At 36.8% G+C, this 16,237-nt stretch overlaps 1 protein-coding gene across 4 annotated transcripts in view; it reads right to left on the bottom strand.

The window, feature by feature from the left end:
• unc13bb (unc-13 homolog Bb (C. elegans)) overlaps positions 1–16,237 on the bottom strand; it is a 144,066-nt gene that overhangs the window by 62,636 nt on the left and 65,193 nt on the right. For 2 of the 4 annotated variants that reach the window (XM_049468623.1, XM_049468624.1), the window contains exon 1: positions 4,075–6,560. Coding sequence is in view for 2 of the 4 variants with exons in the window: in XM_022681117.2 (XP_022536838.2) it covers positions 14,219–14,309 (91 nt within the window). In the remaining 2 variants the exon portion in view is untranslated. Of the gene's footprint in view, positions 1–4,074; positions 6,561–14,218; positions 14,310–16,237 lie in introns of those variants that run through there. The other 2 variants (XM_022681117.2, XM_049468626.1) reach the window with 2 other exon arrangements.

Here is a 16,237-nt window from a genome sequence, read left to right as displayed (position 1 = left end):
TCCTTCAGACTCTGCTCCCTTGATTTCCTTTAAATGAAATGTAAAATTTACTGATGATCAGTGATGGCTTGGAGAGACATGTCATCTGCTGGTGTTGATCCACTGTGTTTTATTATCAAGTCTAAAGTCAGTGCAGTTTTGTTTTCCCACAAAATCTTACAGCACTTCATATCTTACAGCTTCCCCCTGCTAAAAACTACCTTTATGGAGATGTGGATTTTATTTTCCAGCAGGATTTGGCACACTGCCCACACTACCAAAAGTACCAACTGATCTTACATAGTATTCTAACTTTCTGAGACACTGATTTTTGGGTTTTCATTGGCTGTAAGCCATAATCATCAACAATAAATGATTAAAAATAAACGCTTAAAATAGATCACTCTGTGTGTACTACATCTATTTAGCTAACTAAGCTAACCAAGTAAATCTAAGCCAAGTAAACATAAAACTGTAATAAAAAAATACTTTCTTTTAAATTCAAACGAGGGCTTGATGTTAATCAGCACAGATTTCTCTCCTGAGAACTGATTATTTGGGTGAGTTAAGCGCTTCCATTTATTTACAGCAACCTTAGATTTCAGAATTTCTCCAGCACTAAGGCTGTAGCATTAGCAATAGCAGCTAATCACTCCAGCAGTCTCTGAACGGTGAAATAGTGAGCGTGGTAAGCGGGTAATGCTAATGCTGCTCCAGCAGTGCTAGCCGGGGTTAGCAGTAGGCTAAAGGCCGATAATACAGAATAATTTCCTCTGAACAGGAATTAACGGTTAGCGGATAATGCTAAGGCTAATATAGCCTCGGTGCTGGAGAACTAACCTGAAACTCCTGTATAATGCTGAACTTCAGCGGAGTGGCTTTACTGCTCTTTAATACCTGACTGGTAGAATTTATACATAAAGAGCACTGATGTTTGTGAACATAAATGTATTTTAAGTTGCTGTTACCAACTAAAACTAGACTAAAACTAATAAAAACTAAATGACTAAAATGTAACTAAAACATTTATACATTTTAATCAAAAGGCAAGACTAAAACAAAGACTAAAATTAACACTGGGGTGCAACTATTTTTTTTTAAAATGACTATACTATATGTGAAAATCTAAAGTGATTAAAGCAAAGTAAGTAAACATAGTAAAAACAGTAAATAAATGTAACGTTTAACTGTATAATCCAGTCCTCTGCTCCCCCGCTGTCCTGTTTGTACTAATGGTGGACGGATGATCTGGACAGAAGCTCAGTTAGCAGTGAGTCATGATCTGAAGGCAGCAATAGAATACATTTCACTGTAATGTGCTTCAGAGCCCATTCCCACTGCAGCTAATGTCTATTACTGCACAACAAGCCGGTCATTGAAATTCAGGGACGGTGCTGCGTCGCTCCTAAATGCACTCGATGGCCGACATGATCGTAACTGTGACTCCAACAATATGCGTTTCAGGCAATGGCACTCAAGGGCAAGTTTTGGCTTCCTGCCTGGAGTTTAAAATGGGATGTTGTGTCTGTGATTCTGTTTTTCAGACATACAGACTGTCCAACATCTTCTTTTCCTATTACAAAAAATTTTACAAACATTTTTAAAATTAAAACAATATATAATTAAAAAAAATAATAATTTACTGCAAAATTTGATCATACAGCTCTGGAACAAATTAAGAGACCACTTCAGTTTCTAAATCAGTTTCTCTGATTTTGCTATTTATAGGTATATTTTTGAGTAAAATGAACATTGTGATTTTATTATATAAACTACGCACAACATTTCTCCCAAATTCCAAATAAATATATCGTCATTTAGAGCATTTATTTGCAGAAAATGCGAAATAGCTGAAATAACAAAAAGCAAAAAGATGCAGAGCTTTCAGACCTCAAATAACGCAAAGAAAACAAGTTCATATTCATAAAGTTTTAAAAGTTCAGAAATCAATATTTGGTGGAATAATCCTGGTTTTTAATCACAGTTTTCATGCATCTTGGCATCATGTTCTCCTCCACCAGTCTTACACACTGCTTTTGGATAACTTTATGCTGCTTTACTCCTGGTGCAAAAATTCAAACAGCTCAGCTTGGTTTGATGGCTTGTGATCATCAATCTTCCTCCTGATTACTTAAAAAATTTGAGTTACTTTAATTTTACCAAATTGAAAACCTCCGGAATATAATCAAGAGGATCCAAAAAGCAGTGTGTAAGATTGGTGGAGGAGAACATGATGCCGAGATGCATGAAAACTGTGATTAAAAAACAGGGTTATTCCACCAAATACTGATTTCTGAACTCTCTGGATCTTTTTTTGTTATTTCAGCCATTTCTCATTTTCTGCAAATAAACGCTCTAAATGAGAATATTTTTATTTGGAATTTGGGAGAAATGCTGTCTGTAGTTTATAGAATAAAACAACAATGTTCATTTTAATCAAACATAAACCTATAAATAGCAAAATCAGTGAAACTGATTCAGAAACTGAAGTGCTCTCAATTTTTTTTCCAGACCTATATATCCTGTTCACACTTAGTGCTGGCTACTTACAGAGTGATTGGATAACTCAGGACTGATGTTAAATCCAGGTGAATAAATAACACAGTATCAGTTTGTCACTTCACAGGTATCTTAATGATTCACACCTCCTGTCCAACGTCAGCCCAGAGGTGGAGAAACAGTTGAGAATTTCTTATCAGAGCCTCCGCTGCTCCTCTACTCCGGCCTGGGTTGATCCCGGTTTTTAGGTCAGAGTTTTGTCACAGAGGAAGAAAAGGCTGTGGGCCGTTTGAGAAATCAAGTTAATCAGCTGCCGGTGGCTCGTCCTGTTTAACCTAGTTAACTCTGTCTCACTCCTGAACTCACAGAGTCCAAATAACTGGAGGAAATACAGAATATCCTTTACAATACTGCATAGCCTGGAAGATAAGAGATGCTCATGTTCAGAAAGACCAAGCAAATACATCATAAGAACTGACTGACAACTACTGGTGGATCTCAAAAATTAGAATATCATTGAAAAGTTACTTTATTCCAGTAATTTAGCTCACTTAAAAATGAGGAGTTTCTTTGATTTTACCAAATTTAAAACCTCTGGAATATAATCAGGAGGAAGATGGATGATCACAAGCCATCAAACCAAACTGAACTGCTTGAATTTTTGCACCAGGAGTAAAGCAGCATAAAGTTATCCAAAAGCAGTGTGTAAGACTGGTGGAGAAGGAGAACATGATGCCAAGATGCATGAAAACAACTGTGATTAAAAAACAGGATTATTCCACCAAATATTGATTTCTGAACTCTTAAAACTTTATAAATATGAACTTGTTTTCTTTGCATTATTTGAGGTCTGAAAGCTCTGCATCTTTTTTTTTTTTTGTTATTTCAGACATTTCTTATTTTCTGCAAATAAATGCTCTAAATGACAATATATATATTTGGAATTTGGGAGAAATGGCGTGTGTAGTTTATAGAAAAAAACAACAATATTCATTTTACTCAAACATAAACCTATAAATAGCAAAATCAGAGAAACTGATTGGTCTAATTTTTTTCCAGAGCTGTAGATGTTTTACACACAGAGTGATCTTATTTTCTTAAGTTTTGTTGATAATTATGGTTTACAGCCAATGAAAACCCTACACTTTTAGCAGTGTGGGCAGTGTGCCAAATCCTGCTGGAAAATGAAATCCACGCCTCCATACAGGTTCTCAGCAGAGGGAAGAATGAAGACATTAGACTTTAGACTAGATAATAAAACACAGTGGATCAACACCAGCAGATGACATGTCTCTCCAAACCATCACTGATCATCAGTAAATTTTACATTTCATTTGTAAATCAAAGGAGCAGATTCTGGAGGAAGAGTGGAGAGACACACAGTCCAAGCTGCTCGAGGTCTAGTGTGAAGTTTCCACCAATCAGTGATAGAAACCCTTTTAGTTGTTCAATGACAAAAAAAAAAAGATAAGCTCGTCTTATTTAACTTTTTTGGATGAGTCTCAGTTTGATGAGAAAGGAACTTTCATCATTAAATAATGATAAACACACAAATATTCACAGTACATGTAAAATATAAAAAATCTTTAATCTTACCTTACTGGCTCCTCGATCTTCACAGTGGACACAAAAATAGGATCAATTCAGTCTAAAAAAACAATCCCATACAAACTGAGGAACAGCTTCACGAGAGAGACGTAAAATCCATCATTATTAGCGGCGTCTGTGTCAGAACTGTGGGCAACGGGGTAAAACTTCCAACAGAGAGGGACTGGCAACCCTCTTCACTCCACAGCCTCAGAGTGTGGTGGTACTGTCCACGCTGGCTTCCCACTGTAACTGTCTAATACCTCCCTCTATCCCTTTAACAATCCCCCCCCCCTCTCTCTCTCTCTCTTTCTCACAACACTCCCTCCCTCTGTCCCTCAAACAATCTCTCTCTCTTACTCTCCCAATCACTATTTATTTCTCTCTCCTCCTTTTTCTGTCTCTCTCTCTCTCTCAAACAACCTCTCACACTTTCTGCTGCTCTCTTTTTATTGCTCTCTCTCTCTTCCCCCCTCCCTTAGACAGCCCATCTCTCTCTCACTCTCTCACTGTCCCTCTCTCTATCTCTCGCTCTATCTCTTTCTCTTATTTTGTCATTCTCTCTCCCTCACTCCCTACTTCTCTTTCTCTCTCTCTCTCTGACAACCTCTCTCTAACCAATACTTCTCTCTCTTTTTCTTGCTCTCTCGTTCCCTCTTCCCCCTCTGTCTTTCTTGACTGCCTACTTCTCTCTCACTCCCTCATTCTGTCTTTTCCTCTCCCACTGTCTCACTCTCTCCCTTTGTCTTTCTCTCTGTCTTTCTCTTTTTCCCTAAGACAGCCCCTCTCTCTCTCTCTCACTGTCCCTCTCTCTATCTCTCGCTCATATTCTCTCGCTCTCTCTCTTCCTCTTCCTTTGTCATTCTCTCTCCCTCACTCCCTACTTTTCTTCCTCTCTCTCTCTGACAACCTCTCTCTAACCAATACTTCTCTCTCTTTTTCTTGCTCCCTCTTTCCCTCTCCCCCTCTCTCTTTTATACTCTCCCTCTCTTTCTTGACTGCCTACTTCTCTCTCCCTCCCTCACTTTCACTCTTTCTTTTTCTCTGCTGTCTCACTCTCTCCCTTTGACTTTCTCTCTGTCTCTCACTTAGTCTCTTTCCCTTAGACAGCCCCTCTCTCTCTCTCTCTCTCTCTCTCTCTCACTGTCCCTCTCTCTATCTATCTCTCTCTTGCTCATATTCTCTCTCTCTCTCTTCCTCTTCCTTTGTCTTTTTCTCTCTCCCTCACTCCCTACTTCTCTCTCTCTCTTTCTCTTGAACTGCTACTTCTCTCTTTTTCTTGCTCTTTCTCTCTTTCTTCCTCAGACAGCCCGCCTCTCTCTCTCCCTCACTCTCTCTTTCTCTGTATCCCTCTCTAACTCTCTCTTTCACGCTCTCTCTGTATCTCTCTCACTGTCTCTCTCTCTTACTCTTTTCTCCCTTTCTTTCTATCGATCTCTGTATCTCTCACCCCTACTCTCTTTTTTGCTCTCTCTCTCTGACACCCTCCCCCTCAACCCATATTTCTCTCTCTCTTTTTTGCTCTCTCTCCCTTAGACAGCCCCCCCTTTCTTTCCATCTCTCCTTCCTTCTCTCTTTCTCTCTCCCTCCCTCTCTATCGACTGCCTACTTCTCTCTCTCTCTGTATTCTCTCTCTCTCTCTCTCTGTCCTCTGGCGATGTATTCCAGCACAAAGCTAATCTGAAACTGTCAAAATGCCAGCGTTCTGTCTCTCCTCCATTCCTCTACTCACTCGCTTATCTGCTCTCTCTCTCTTTCATTCTCTCTCTCTTTCTGTTTTCATTCATTCTCTCTCTCCTGTGCTTTGCTCTGCCTCTCATCCCTTGACTCCCTCCTATCTACAACATTATGCACGTTCCAATGAGAGTTCTCAACAGCGCTGTTTTGTGCACAAACACAGAAATATACACCAATATACGGTGTTAACTCAGCAAAACATTAAGAACACCGTCACTTTGAACTTTGGGAACATACAGTACAGGCCAAAAGTTTGGACACACCTTCTCATTCAATGCGTTTTCTTTATTTTCATGACTATTTACATTGTAGATTCTCACTGAAGGCATCAAAACTATGAATGAACACATGTGGAGTTTTATATACTTAACAAAAAACGACCTGACCTCCACAGTCACCGGACCTGAACCCAATCCAAATGGTTTGGGGTGAGCTGGAGCACAGAGTGAAGGAGGCAAAGGGGCAACAAGTGCTAATAAACACCTCTGGGAACTCCTTCTCTTTCAAGACTGTTGGAAAACCATTTCAGGTGGCCACCTCTTGAAGCTCATTGAGAGGATGATGCCAAGAGTGTGCAAAACAGTAATCAGAGCAAAGGGTGCCTATTTTGAAGAAACTAGAACATAAAACATGTTTTTCAGTTATTTCACCAATTTTTGTTAAGTATATAAAATTCCACATGTGTTCATTCATAGTTTTGATGCCTCCAGTGAGAATCTACAATGTAAATAGTCATGAAAATAAAGAAAACACATTGAAAAAAAGAAGGTGTGTCCAAACTTTTGGCCTGTACTGTATATAATTATAACAGTGATACCACACCGCCCTCTGTCCGGAGGGGTTAGCTAAGCTAATGAATTAAGGTGATACTTGCGGCTACAATTTACTGTAACTTGACTTGAGTTGACTCAACAAGTCATTTTCTTCAGTGTAATGATTCATAACCTCATTTTTTTTATAATAACTTCTAAATAAAGGCTTCATAGAACGTGTTTATAGAATCATTTTTTCTTCTCCTATAAAGTTGTCATTTTTGAGACACATTAGTGTTTTTAGTGATTAGGTGATTTTTTTTTTTTTCTTGACAAAATCAATGCCAACATTTAATACATTCAAATGTAATCTAACCTCCAGAGACGTATGAGATACCAACAGACCACCAGCCTCCTTTCAGCCAATTTTTTTCAAACTACAAAACAGGTTTATAGTGTAAATCTGTATTTCAGTCAGCGAGGCAGGATACAGAAGCCATGATTCATGTTCAACTTTCCTTCATAAGAGCTTTTAAGGCAGCAGCCTCGTGTTTTGAGTGCCTCTTTATGTCCTTCATGACCGAGCTGAAGCCGTGCCCGTTTTGCCGCCACTCTATTCGATTAGCAGGCATTTACGCGGGCGTCTCAAACGGCCCTCGCGCCACCAATCACTGTAATGGAGCCTCGAGTCCGGACAAGTGTATGAGTGTACTTAATTAGCATTAAAGCTGTAATATTAATGGACAGCTTCATTTCATACACCCCCATATAATATCACATGCTATAGCTAACAGTGTATTTATACAGCATTTATACCTGAAAGTACCTGCAATAAAACTACTACTAACTATATGTTTAAATATTAGCTTATATAGACCTGTAGACCCTGTAGAGAGAAAGGACTGCCAATAGAATAGGACCCTCTGGAGCAGATAAACCAACAAGAAGCTACTGGTACCAAGCATGGTTTATATACAGCTTTTACAGATTTTTTGCACCAGGAGTAAAGGCATAAAGATATCCAAAAGCAGTGTGTGAGACTGGTGGAGGAGAACATGATGCCAAGATTCATGAAAACTGTGATAAAGAACCAGGGTTATTCCACCAAATAATGATTTCTGAACTCTTATAATTTTATGAATATGAACTTGTTATCTTTGCATTATTTGTTCATTAATGGTGTTTCGAATCCCGGTCATACAACTTGCCATCACCTGCCAGAGCCCCGAGAGAGAGAGCACCATTGGTCTTACTCTCTCTGGGTGAGTAGATGGTGCTCTTTCCCCTCATCACTCCTAAGGTTATGTGGATCAGCATTATTCATATTCTTATGTTGTTGGATGCAATCAAATTCTCACAGCAATGTTGTGCTCCAAAATTAAAAAGACTAAATCCTACTAGCCTTCTCTGTAGAGACAATAGAGACTTTAAATACAGTTACTTTAAGAAAAGCAGGATAAACTCTTATTAAAACCTTTGATTCTGTAAGAAAAACAACAAACAAGCTTTTTTTTTGACCGTACGAACACATTTTCATGCTCTGCTGATGTTCTATCTCTCTATTTTAAGTCACAAGCTGGTTCCACTCACAGTTTGGGGTTAATGTGAGCTCCAGCGAATCACACACATGCAATATGTTCAGCCTCACAAAAGCTCACAGCAGGCCTGGATCCACAATTACAGGCTGTCAACAACAGCCAGAAGAAGAGGCAACAAAGAGAGAAATACAGAGACTGTAATAAACCTTAGTTACATACAGTGTGATTACATGGAGACTACACCAGCCCTTTATTAACCCGCAGGGCCGAAAGAAATAAGCTAAGATTACACTGTACTGTACTATACTGTACAGTACTGTGCTGTGCCGTTAGAACTGGTTACGGTTTCTTTTTTTTTATTTGCTGTGTCGCTAGTGCTGCGTTAATATGCAAATTAGAAGGCTGTATACTGTATACCAGATGGTTAATTAGTAAGTACAGCTTCACTTCCTTTACATGCTTCTTGGAAGACCCTCCCACCAAGCATGTAACATTCAAGCATTCGAAGAACATAACAAAATATTAAATACAATAAGAGGATAATAATATGGTAACATTATGGTAACAAGTTATATGTCGTCACTGTCCAATAAAAAAAAAATTATCTCCAAAACAGCAACTTTACAGGAGAGAGAAAATCCTTGTAAACTTTTAATGGAAGTCAATGTAACAAAGAGTTTATTTGAGGTAATTTTGAAGAGTTCATATTGGTCCGTTCATCAAGATATTTTGGCACAGTGTAAGGGACAGTTTGTCTGTTCAAATTATGTAGTAAACTAAAAATCAACAAAAGTGGATCATCCATAAATTAGAAATAAATTTCCTACTTCTTACCGATTAATAAATAAATAAATCAGTAATTGTGGAGGTATTAGCGTCGTAACAATTGAGTAATAATATAATAATATTATGGTAACATGTTGTATTTACACATTAATTATTTTACCATTTTGTATTTTATTTAAATAATAAATCAGTATTCGATATAACAGATCAGTAACAAGTAAGTAATGACATGGTAATATTATGGTAACAAGTTGTATTTACTATTAATTATTTTCTAATTTTCTAGATAACAAAATAGAACAAGTATGTGTATTCATTTGTAAAATTATGGAAACACTGCACAAACATACTTCTTACTTAATGCTTTTAGTTCTTTGTAGATATTATGTAATGTTTTAATGATAATTTGTCAAATATAGCTAAAACCTTTTATTTATATAAAATAATAAATAGTGTGCATTTCCACCCATCCATCCATCCATCCATCAATCCATCTTTACTATTTTCTTTCAGATTACCACTACAATCACAATCTTTAACTGTTACAGAGCTATTACCTCTACAAAAATGTATACATTAATCAGTATCAAGTAGAAAATTTTAATTTAATTTATGGATAAATACAACTTGTTACCATAATATTACCCACTTATTAGTGATCTGTAAAGTAAAGTGCTACCATGATTTCTTTAGCTACACATTGGAATGTAATTACCTACAAATATTAATAAAAATGTAGTTTAAAAACATATAGAAAAAACGATAGACGTAAAGATGTAACGCAGGGGTCGGCAATTAAGTTCGGCTGCCAGACAGATATTTTTCAAGCCATTACGTGGTGGGCCTCAAAAAAAATTCTGTTTTGTAAAATAAAGTATAATGGGATGGAGCGCAACAGACTAGTAGCTCTCCAGCCCAGAGGGTTGTTGAACCCAATTGCAGAACAATATAATTGAAAGCAGGTAAACCCAATAAGAAAAGAACGAATAAATAAATAAATAAATAAATAAATAAATAAATAAACACACATTGCTGCCGAGTGAACCAACTACAGACGAGCAATATCATGTAGGTTTGTAATCCAAAGAAAAAATACGTGCATGAGTGGAGGGTTCAACTCACCTTTTAATTATTGATTTTGATTTAAGCTGGATTTGATTGATTTTTTTTAAACGGATCTAATGCAACAGTTTTATTAAATGCAGACGCCGCTGTTACAGTTATGATTTATGACTATCATGAATACAAGGATACTTTTAATAAACACTGACTGGATCGCTCTCTTCATTAAAACACCTCCTTATGTCTACACTCACAGCTCCACTGATCATATAGTACATATTGTCTCTGTCCTATGAAAAACACTTATCTCCATTTTTGTAGATTTTTAGTTTACCACATCATTTGAACAGACAAACTGTCCCTTACACTGTGTCAAAACGGACCAATAGAAACTCTTCAAAATGACCTGAAATAAACTCTTTTTACATTGACTTTCATTGAATCTTCTGTAAAGTTGCTGTTTTGGAGAGAAGTGTTTTTCATTAGGCAGGCGACGATAAATACTTCACATAACTACTTTATGTTTTTAATATATTTCTAATAGATTTTAGCCATTTACTGATTTACTCATCCCACAGCTTTTAATATAGTAACACCATTACAACTGTAAATGTAAATATAATAAAAAATAAATAAAAAATACTTTATTTCAGTTATTCAGTTGAAAATGTGAAACTCATATAATATGCTAACTAACTGGAAATGCACTGTGAAACGAAATGAAATTACAAATAGAATACGTTTTCGCGTTTTTACTTCAGGTGGTGTTGTGCCGAAATCCTGCTCGTGAATGGGAGCCAGATTCTGCAGAGAATCAGATTTCGGCACAACAGCGGCAGTGCGAGGCACCTCGCAGTCCGTGGCACTACTTCTTGTTTAGAGTGCTCACACTAGCCGTGAAATAACACTGAGAAGCTGCAGAATTATGTATGGGATTAGAATATAAGCGCGAGGGACATAAAAAAAAAGCACATGTTTTATAATGAAACAGGAAATACAGTATGAGGAATAAACTGCACACGTTTTTAGTATGAAGGAAAAAAAATAATACTAGAATAATAACTGAATAATAAATAAATAATAACTAACTAAAACTAAGCACTTATAAAAAAAAAAACTAATGAAAAGTTTAACCCCATTCCAAAAACTAATTGAAACTAACTAAATTGAAAATAAAATTAAATTAAACTATAATGAACAATTTAAAACTATTATAGCCTTGGACTACACATCACCAAGAGGAGTCTGATTTTGGCATAGCACATTTAACACTGATGGTATTTGGAATGAAAGTCTGATCTTTCCCATATTCCCACAGCATTCTGCCCCCTGTACTTCCCACTCAACTCATTCCTTACCTGCACTTATTCATAGTTATTCTCTCACCTACTGGACTATTTCCTCACTTACACACACACACACACACACACGCACACACACTCTAGATATCTGCATATCTATATCTGTGCAATATTTGTTCTGTGCAATACTTGTCTATAGTGTTTATATAGTTATTACGTGTATTGTTATTGAGTATACTGTGTATACTGTTTATACTGTAAACAAAAAAAATGGAACCAGCTAACAGAGAGCATTAGAAGAGCACCAACACTAAACATGTTTAAATCCAAACTGAAAACCTACATGTTTGATTAGGCTTTCAGCTCAGTGTGTAAAACAATGCAGCTCGGCCCACTTTTATTCTGTAACGGCACTTTTATATTATGTTTTATTCATGCTTTATTCGTATTTTGTTTCCAATTCCTTGTTGTTCTTTTACATGTTTTTAATTTTACTTCTATTTGTTTTAATTATGTTTGAATCAATCTTGATTTATTCTTATTTTAGTTTGTATTTCCATTTTTACTGTTATTCTTTTACATGTTTTTTTTTTATTTGACTTCTCTGTGTATTTTCTAATTTGTAAAGCACTTTGAATGACTGTTGTGTATGAAAGGTGCTATATAAATAAACTTCCCTTGCCTTGCCTTGCCTTGTAAAGGTATCTGTTTGTCTTATTTTATATTATATTTTATTTTATTACATTTCTTGTAAATATTGTTCTCTGCACATTGGTGGAAATCTGCACCCATGTTTTTCACTCACATGTACACTTGTACTCTGTGACGTGACAATAAAAAAAATCTTGAATCTTGAAACCGTCAAGAAAGGTGCTTTTTTTTTTTTTTTTTTTAGAAACGAGGTAGATGTGAAAGTACCCTTAACGTGGGTGTTTTCTGGATTCTGGAGTAACAAAATACATTCATTTAACTTGATCAGCTGCAGTGCTGGAGGTTCTGAACAGCGCAGCTCCATCAGTCTGGCCGTGGGTGTGATGTGTGGTCCAGTCTGCCGGCCCGAAAGGACGCAGGGCACGGCTGTTAATCTCCAGCTCTGATATCAGTCAGGTAAAGTCTGCTGAGATTCTGCGGATGACGCCACTGCAGACCCCACAGCACTAATCTGAGAGGGCCAAGGTCAGGCACTCCTGAGATGCTGTCTAGCCATCGCTGATAAAGTCTGAAGGACTAATTAAACAGGGGGAGGCTGGAGCTGGAGGAAGTGTGTGTGTGTGTATGTGTGTGTGTGCTGTGGTGAACTGTTGAGCTTTATGCATGTCTTCATTTAGATTAATATAATTAATTCAATTTATAATCTGTAAAATTTGCGCTTTTAAAAGTCACATAATATTATTATTAATAATAATAATAATAATAATAATAATAATAATAATAATAATAATAATAATAATAATAATAACACATCGATGTAAGATCTTTCCATTCCATTTCTGTTTCTCTGCACTATGATACTTACAGTTGCAAGAAAAGATATGTTAACCCTTTGGGATTATACTTAGATTTCTTTATAAATTGTTCATTAAATGTGTTCTGATCTTCAACTTCAACTTTAACTTATTGTAGATTTCTCAACAAAAATGTTAGCATGTACCAGATATTCTGTAAGTTTTTAGCTGCCACTCTAGGATTCATCCTCACCTCATTGATCATCCTGCGCTGTGCTCTTGCAGTCACCTTTACAGGACTTTACCACACCTAGGGAGAGTAGCAACAGGGCTGAACTTTCTCCATTTGTAGAGCGTCTTTTTCGTGGACACATGACTATCAAGGCTTTTAGAGATACTTTTGTAAACCTTTACAGCTTCATGCAAGTAAGAAATTCTTGAACGTAGGTCTTCTGAGAGCTTGATCTTTTTTGCGAGGCATGATTCACATCAAGAAATGCTTTTTAAGAACAGCAAACTCAAAACTGGTGTGTGTTTTTCTATAGGGCAGGGCAACTTTAACCAACACATCCAATCTCACATCACACCCTGGCTCTAATTAGCTCTTGGAAAAGTCATATTTCTAGGGGGTTACATACTTCCCCCCCCTCACTGTGAATGTTAACATGTTGTTTTTAATAAAACCATACAAACACTTATATTTTTGTGTGGTATTAGCAGTTTAAGCAGACTGTGTTTGTCTATTGTTGTGACTTAGATGAAGATCTGAACACATTTAATTACCAATTCATGCAGAAATCCAAGTATAATCCCAAAGAGTTTACATATTTTCTTGCAACTATATATATATATATTTTAAATGTTGACCCTATCTAGTATCTAGTAGCCACATAACAATAATACACTTAACTGATGGACAATGAAGAGAATCCCAGTCGGAGGTTTCTACAGCCAGCCCAGACAAAAACATGGGCCAGGTAAAAATTAAAAAAATAAATAATTATTATGAAATAATTATGTATATTTAATGTCAAAGAGCATATTAAATGGTGTGATTCATTACAGATCATTACAGATACTTTACTTTAAAAGTAGTACGTAGTCAAGAAATCCAGTATAGAAGAAAAAGACTCATTAAAATTAATTGTAGAAATCGTAATCATAATCTAATTGAATTGTAAGGTGCCTAGAGATTCACACTTGTATTTTTATGCATGTTTGGTTGTTTTTCCTAAATCTTAGGCTGTTACACATTGAAAAATGCAATAAAATAGAATTAATATATAAAATAAATTTCTGGTAAAACGCAATCAATCCCAGACAGATGGTGATGAGTGAGTGGAGCAGGACAGTGGGATTCATACTTACCTGACTGGATGCTGGAGCGTGGGTTGGGGAGTATCATCGGTAAGATGTCAGAGTTAAGGATAAGTTAGGATGGAAAAGGGCATTATGGGTAGTGCTCTAAGTGAAGAAGGGCAGCCTGGAAAGGAATAGACAGAGGAGAGGGAGGGAATGGGGCCCTACTATACCTCCTGAAGCTGAGCTCTCACTTTGTTGATGGCCTTTAGCCAGCGCACTCGAGACGAGGAGAACGGCAGCAGCGGTCCGTCATCCTGAAAACTGAGATCAACACACGGGCTTTCAGAAACTCAACATTTACACGCATTCAGTTAGGTCCTGATTGGTCAAAACAACTATGTATTAATAAAGCAGGTATTAAAACATTTGGAGCAGTTATTAAATAATTTAGAGTAAATACTGTACCATGTATAACACTTCCTGGATCTTCTATAGCAGATACTGAATCAGTTTTAACACTTACTGAATCATCTAGAGCAGATACTGTATTATTTATAACACTTACTGAATCATCTATAGCAGATACTGAATCATTTATAACACTTACTGAATCATCTATAGTAGATACTGTAACATTTATAACACTTACTGAATCCTCTATAGCAGATACTGAATCATCTATAGCACATGTGTCAAACACAAGGCCCGCGGGCCAAATGTGGCCCGCCACGTCCTTTTATGTGGCCCGCGAGAGCTTGTAAAATCTTAGTGTCTATAATAAATAGGTCAGAAGCGTGCTTTGACCAAAAACTACATTTCCCACAATGCTTGTCGATTGTGTTACCCGCGAAGTTACGGCTTACTGCCGCTACAGGGCAGTGTAGTCATTGATGTGGAAACCCTGCCGGAGGGAAGGCGTAACTTCGCGGGTGGAATTGAGACATACAAATGTTTATCCCATAATGTCCAGAAAAAGAAAAGTTGATGCAGACGGACGGCTGTGCTTCAAGGCGAAAGACCGGTATGCTTTTTGTGTTACTGACCAAAATAAATGCTTTTTATGAGAGATATAAGTTGTGTGTAAATAGTCACACTTTCACCGCAGCAAAGGACGAGGACGTGAATCACTTATCTAACCAGCCTTTACTGATTTCTGCCCCCAATAACCCTTTCAATAACCTCCAATAGCCTTTAATAGTCTTCAGTAGCCTTCAACAGTCTAACCTTACAGCCGTGCTGTGTCCACTAAACTCCGTAGTTATAAACATCCTGAGGTTAGCAGCGCGCTAACTGACCTGTTTATAATGTAATCCGAGCAGTGACTCCGGGACGGCTGCTCTAAACTGCTGCTGTTAGCTGCTTGGGCTGAAAGATGAACTGTAGAGAGCTGTATTATCCGTTTAGTGGGGTTAAAACCTTTATTTCCTATACAGAAGAACTTAAAAAAATTAAAAACGCTCCAGACTGGCTGAGCTGAGCCCTGTAGCCCGTGGCTGGGCTGTAGCTCTGACTAAGTAAAGACTGCGGGCTTGTGCTGCTGCAGCTGCAGCTCCGACTAGTGGTTGGATGAGGAACTGCTAAATCTGAGGAAATGCTAAATCTGTCAAATGTTCTTAACAGCTCACAATTTTTGATTTTATATTTATTAAGCCTCTTTTCAGTATCAAACGTTTTGATCAAAGTTAATCAAAGTTAATATAACTTGTATTTGATGTCATTTCTATTCACTTGAATAGTTTGGTTCTTGATTGATGGAGTTTTTGGATTTCATACCATGACAAATTAAAAGGATTTATGTTAATAGAGCAACAAGCAAACATTTTTTCCATGCATATTTGATTGAATATAGTTATTTAACATTAAAGAGTAATTACATTCATTTTATATTACATTTGGTTACATTTTATTACATTTATAAGTTACATCTGGCCCTCAGAGGACAGCCATGTGCTAATGTGGCCCTCGGCCAAAATGAGTTTGACACCCCTGATCTATAGCATATACTGTACCATTTATAACACTGTATCATTTATAACAGTTACTGATTCATCTATAGCAGATACTGAATCATCTATAGCAGATACTGAATCATTTTTAACACTTACTGATTCATCTATAGTATATACTGTACCATTTATAACACTTACTGAATCCTCTATAGCAGATACTGAATCATCTATAGCAGATACTGTATCATTTATAACACTGAATAATTTATAACAGTTACTGATTCATCTATAGCGGATACT

This window comes from Astyanax mexicanus, chromosome 20 (genome assembly GCF_023375975.1).
Source record: "Astyanax mexicanus isolate ESR-SI-001 chromosome 20, AstMex3_surface, whole genome shotgun sequence".
NCBI lineage: Eukaryota > Metazoa > Chordata > Actinopteri > Characiformes > Acestrorhamphidae > Astyanax > Astyanax mexicanus.
The sequence above is the reverse complement of the archived record's forward strand: the minus strand, read 5'-3'. Positions and strand labels throughout refer to the sequence as shown.